Here is a 6,000-nt window from a genome sequence, read left to right as displayed (position 1 = left end):
ACAATAATTCTAGGTGGACCCTTGGGAATCTCAGAGACTGAACCACCAACCAAAGAATATACACAGGCAGGACCTGGGCCTCCCTACACATATGTAGCAGATGTGCAGCTTGGTCTTTATGTGGGTCCTGAACAACTGGAGTTGGGGCTATTGCAAAAAGCTGTTGTCTGGCGTGGGATAGGTTCATCTAACTGGGCTGTCTTGTCTGGCCCCAGTGAGAGAGGAGGAACATAGCCCTACAGAGCCTTGAAGTGTCCCCACCCACTCATATGTCAAGGGGAGTGAGGGAAGAGGGAATGATTGTGAGAAGAGGTGACCAGGAGGGCAGCATTGTACAGGATGTAAATTGAGCAAGTAAATATTAAATTTAAAAACCATAAGGAAAGCAATATGATAAAATAACTACAAAATAGCATTCATTGTATTGGTTTACTGACCATCTGCTTAGCATGTGGGCTACCCCAAAATATGGCATTCAAAAACTTTAGAGAGACTGAAAAGGTAAGCAAAGAAGTTTGACTTTATAAGCAACTCTACTGCCTTTTAGAAGGGTTGTACTTAAAACATTACTGATGCCACTATATTTAAAGTATAACTAGTTAAGGAATGTTGAATTGGTTAATACATTAATTTGCTTCATAGTTGTGGGCATTTAAATATGCATAAATCTATAAAACATATCTACTTCAAATATAAAATTAAATGGCAAAGTGAAATATTTTACTGAATGTATTTGGTGAGCTATGTTAGGAATATGGAACTATTCCCCAAATATTATCAATAATTTGTTCTCACTCTCCATACTTTCTACAGTTACTTGGAGATATTATGAGCAACAAGATTTAGGGGAAACTCAATAGCTGAGCCAGTGATCAAAAAATTAATTAAGCCTACCCCCTGAGGCCAGTAGTCCATAAAATCTTCATTGAGTTATTAGATGTGGGACCTGCCCTTTTTGCCATTCATGCAGCCCTCCATTCTATACTGTATGCTCAGTTGTGTTTAGCCACTCCATAAACTATACTTCCCTTCACACCTGAAGTAGTCCTTAAGGTCAACAGCAAGTGTAGTTCTTTGTGTAAAGTAGGAAAGCTTTAATGTACAGTTTGCCTCCAGATTCCCTCCAGGTAACACCAAAACTGCCTATTACAGATAGATAACATCCCAAGAGCCAGAATAATAGACTTTGGGGTGCCAGCTACATCCTTTGTGTCTCTATTATAACCTTCCTTCAAACACTTCTACTTAAGAGAACATTGATGAGAAGAATCCCAAAATTACAGCTCTATGGATTAGGAATTAGGAATTAACAAGCTGCATGTGTACTTTGCTGAATGTACACACCTCAAGTTAACTTATGTACTTATTAAAAGGGAAGAAAGTTGCATCTGATCTAGCACAGCAGTTGAGGAATCCTGTCTGTCCTACACAAGTGTTTTAAAGGAAAGTACACTTATGGATATTATTTCTTGAAGGTAATGTTCTTTCAGACTCTAATAATCACATGAGTCATCTGACTACAGAATACAGTTTAAATTCAGGACACTGGCTTTTTAGGATTCTATGCTCTGACTTACTGATTCTCCAGTTTTCAATTCAGCTCTATATTTATTTTTGTATAATCTCATTTCTCTGTTCAGAGAAATTGTACGTGATCTTACTTCCACCAACTCTGATTCAATATTCTTAAGTTCATCCTCCAGTAAAAGTATATAATTTTGTTTTTCCTGCTCTGTCTGTTGGTTAGAGGCAGCATCTTCCTAAAGAACATCAAAAAGATACATGTTAAAATAGGACGTCTAAGGAGAGTTCAAAGAGATTAGAAGGAGTGGCTGATGTGATCAAAATGCTTTGTATTTGAATTTATCAAGATTAAATTAAATAAATGACTTCAAAAAACAGAAAAATTCTGTTGAAATTACAAATATCATTGTATATATTCTAAATAAAGGAAAAGGTTATTTGAAACATAACCATCCAACAAATTATTGTGTACTTTTCTTTACACAAAAAGGCAGAGAATATTTTAAATGAAAGAGAAAGGGGTTGGAGTTCAAATTCTTTATCATCAGCATCAAGTGTGTTTAAGCAGAATTTTTTAATGAATTCTTTCTGTGGTGCTGTAGACTGAACCCAGGTACTTGTGGATAACAAAGAGATATCCAACCATAGAACTATATCCTCATCCCTGAAATATTCATATAATAAAGCAAAAATTAATAACATAATACAGTTTTGTAGTAAACCATTGAACTTATAAACAACATTGTCGTATCCAAATAACAATTATTTTCTTTCCCACAGTTTTTCAAGTAATCTTAAAGATCACAGGTTCCCTATTGAAAACTGGAATTCTGATAGATGAATTAACTAAGAAGATTATTAATAGAAGTGGATGGCTCATTTTTCCAGAATCTACAACAGAAACTGCTGTGAAACACAAAAGAACACATACAATCATACACACAATACATTGAAAATGAAATTTGAGGTGGAGTTAATTATAGCACAAGACAGATGACTATAGTCACCTGTAAGAATTGATTGACTTGGTTTATTTTTTCCAGTAGTTGACTTCTATGTTGCCCTTCAATGGCTTTCTTAAGCTTTTCCACCTCACTACGCTCTACCATGTTATTGTCCATTTGGGTCTTCAGGCTGAGGATTTTCTCTTCAAGCTGCTTTATTCTACCCTCTACAATTTCACATTTCTTCTGCTGATATTTTCCATCTTTTAATTTCTGCTGCAGAAGATTATTTTCATCTTCCAGGCATTGCCTTTGGAATTCTTCTTGTCCTATTTTTGTTTCAAGAGTTGCAAGCTGAGTGAAAACAACCAATATTGTCTAGTAAGGCAGTAGGCAGAAAAAAGTTAACACAACACCAATAGCAATTTCAGCATGAATTCAATTGAATTCAGCATAGATTTAAGCGTGAACCCAGACTTTACTCCTGATTTTCTAATTCTCACCTTCATTTATTACATTTATGAATTTTTGATAAACATAAATCTACGAAAAATACAACCAAATCAAACAAAGAACACACACACACAGAGAGAGAGAGAGAGAGAGAGAGAGAGAGAGAGAGAGAGAGAGAGAGAGAGAGAGAGAGAGAAAGAGAGAGAGAGAGAGAGGAGAGAGAAAAAGAGAGAGAGTGAGATGGAGAGAAAGAAAGAGAGAGAGGAGAATCTATAAACTGTTTTTCCAATCACATCAGAAAAACTCCTTAAGCACTGTCAGGTACATAAGTGAGGTTCTACATGTGTCTTTTACCTAATTTAATATTGGAATGGCTGTCAAATCATTGTGTCTGTTACAAGAGGCATTTCTTCTTCACAGAAATAAAAGGCAATTTAAATGGAAGACTCATTTGAAATGAGCAAAAAATAAAAACTGAGAAAAATAAAGCTAGAGTACATGTATCCCTTCCAAGAAATGAAGAAAATACAAGCTTTTATTTTAATTTGAGAAAATTGGATTCATTTTCTTTTTTTTCCCTAGATTTCTAATGTTTACTTCTTGCTTCTTTCTGTGGAGACGTTCATCTCATCTCCTTCTATACTGAATTTTTTTCCCATAATATGCAAACTACTTTTGAGATTTAGTGATTCCATCTATTATTTAAAAATTACAGATCTTTGATAAATTGCTTCAATCTGTTAAATTTAGAGGTATACACAATGGCGTCTTTATATGTGTCTAAATACTGTTTCATGAATCATGATCAATAAAATTTAGCCTGAACCATATTTTGTTCAAGAGAAGGAGAAGATACACAAAATTGTTGTTTTTGAACATGTAGAGTCTGAGACTTGGTTCCTGTGACTCAAGTTTGGGCAAGAGGATACATAGCAAATGGATTTAGAACAACATAGATGTTTCAAGACATAAATAAGACACATTTTCAAAATAAAAGATAGTTGTTTTAATATGACCTCAAGTTTTCAAAAATTTCCAAAGTCATTATATTTACATTGTATGAAATTAGATGGAAAATTTATCCCAAAATTAATTTAAATTCACCTCCTCTCTTAGTTTAAGTACCATATCCTCTTCACGGTGAGTTGTACTTGAAAACTTATGTGAAAAGTCTCTATTTTTATGTGCATCTGAGTCCTTATCCATCATTGTGCGCCAATTCTCAAGCCTAGAAAAATATGCAACACAAGTTGGCAAAGTATTATCATCATTGTATGAGTGTATGTTCATGTGTATTTGTGTTGTCTTTGAGGCAATCTGGCTTTAAACACTTGAACTTCCAGACTGTATTTTACATGTGTTTAGATTACAGATATAACAATATACCTGGCTAATAACTGAAGTTTTAAAATTATAAACATTTAATACATCTTAAATAGATAAAACCTTTTATCATATGAAAGAAAAAATGTTTATGAAACTTTCTTGTAAGTATGATTCTATGATCAGTTTAAAATATTACAATGAGATTGAAACCTGAATTTTAAAACAAAAAGGTTGAGATATAAATGGTAAATAAAGTATTAATATTGGAATCATAAATAGAATTGTTATAAATATCATATCAACATATATCATATTTTCATACATCAAAATAAATCATTTACTTATTATTTTCTTTTTAATTTTCAGTATTATTTGTTTGACTATGTATGTGTGTGTCTCTGTGTGAATGTGTACACAGGAATGCAAGTGGCCTCATAGGTCAGAAGTACTGAAAATTCGGAGGCTGGATTTACAGACAGTCAGATGCTACTTGAAGGTGGATGCTGGAAACTGAAATTAGATACTATTATTCTGTTGGTTAATCTTGTTTTTATTTTGTTTTGTTTTTGTTGGTGTTGCTTATTTTTATCAACTTGACAGAAGCAAGTTTCATTTGACAAGAGCGAAACTACTGAGAAAATGTATCGATCATCCCGTTCTATAGACATGCCTGTGGGAGCATTTTCTTAATTAGTGCTGGATGGGGAGGAGGCTCAGATCACACTACACAAATAAAAATATACATCTGAGACAAGTGTAAATAAAACACGTGTAAATAAAAAAAAAAAAACTATGTGTTCTATGTAGTAGTACCAAGTATGTTTGGCTTGTGTAAGCACTTTGGTTAAGTTCCAATAAAAGTTAAAATTTAGAATGATGACAAATTTTCTTTGAGGGATAATTGGGAAAAAAGAGGCCAGGCAGTGCTTTAAGCTATATGTGATCAAATATAGAAATATGAGGAAAGACTTGAAAAAAACCTTGGTAGTTTGAAGGAGACCTCTTTGACCACTTGGTCTCTAGTTACTGGTGCTGCTTGGGGAGGTTATGGAGACTTCATGAGGAAGAGGCTTGCTGAAGGAAGTAGACCATTGAGGAGGGCATGGTTTATACACTTACCCCAATTCCTATTCCCTTCTTGTCTACCCGCTATGTATGAATGGAACTGTAGTCAGCCAGCTTTCTCTTTCTGAAGTCATGCTCTGCTTTCCCAACTATTGTGGAATCTTTCCCTCTGAAAACACAGTCCATTTATTCCTTAAGTTGTTTTCAGTCATTGTATTTTATCATAGCACCAGGAGAGTAACTAACACAACTTTTTAAGAAGAAATCTAGAGGCCCCCTTAGTGTGGTTTTCACAAAATGCAGAAGATGCTAAGTATACACAGGAATTTGACAATATTCCAAAAATAACAGAGTATAATTGTCATTCAGCAGTATATTAGTTATCTAGTCAGGGCTTTTATTGCTCTGATGAAACACCATGACTGAAACAACTTGACAGGAAAGGGTTGATCTGTCTTAAACTTCCAAATCACTGTTCATCGTTGAAGGAAGTCAGAACAGAAACTCAAGCAGAGCAGGAACCTGGAAGTAGGAACAGAAGAAGCCATGGGTGCTGCATACTGGCTTTTTCAGCCTGCATTGTAATAGAACTCAGGACCACTGACCCAGAAGTAGCCTACCCACAATTGGGTAGGCCGTCCCACTTCGATAACTACTAAAAAACTGCCCTACAAGATTACCTACAATT

The 6,000-nt window shown here is 34.5% G+C and overlaps 1 protein-coding gene across 2 annotated transcripts in view; it reads right to left on the bottom strand.

Annotated features, from left to right (window-relative positions):
* The window catches only part of LOC143439617 (uncharacterized), a 59,526-nt gene that overhangs the window by 9,128 nt on the left and 44,398 nt on the right, over positions 1–6,000 (bottom strand). For both annotated transcript variants that reach the window (XM_076925944.1, XM_076925945.1), the window contains exons 14-16: positions 4,026–4,149; positions 2,532–2,822; positions 1,578–1,760 (exon numbers count right to left, since the gene is read on the bottom strand). In XM_076925944.1, the coding sequence (XP_076782059.1) occupies positions 1,578–1,760; positions 2,532–2,822; positions 4,026–4,149 (598 nt within the window). The remainder of the gene's footprint in view (positions 1–1,577; positions 1,761–2,531; positions 2,823–4,025; positions 4,150–6,000) is intronic.

Source organism: Arvicanthis niloticus, chromosome 27, assembly GCF_011762505.2.
Source record: "Arvicanthis niloticus isolate mArvNil1 chromosome 27, mArvNil1.pat.X, whole genome shotgun sequence".
Lineage (NCBI taxonomy): Eukaryota > Metazoa > Chordata > Mammalia > Rodentia > Muridae > Arvicanthis > Arvicanthis niloticus.
This window is presented reverse-complemented; position numbering and strand designations above follow the sequence as displayed.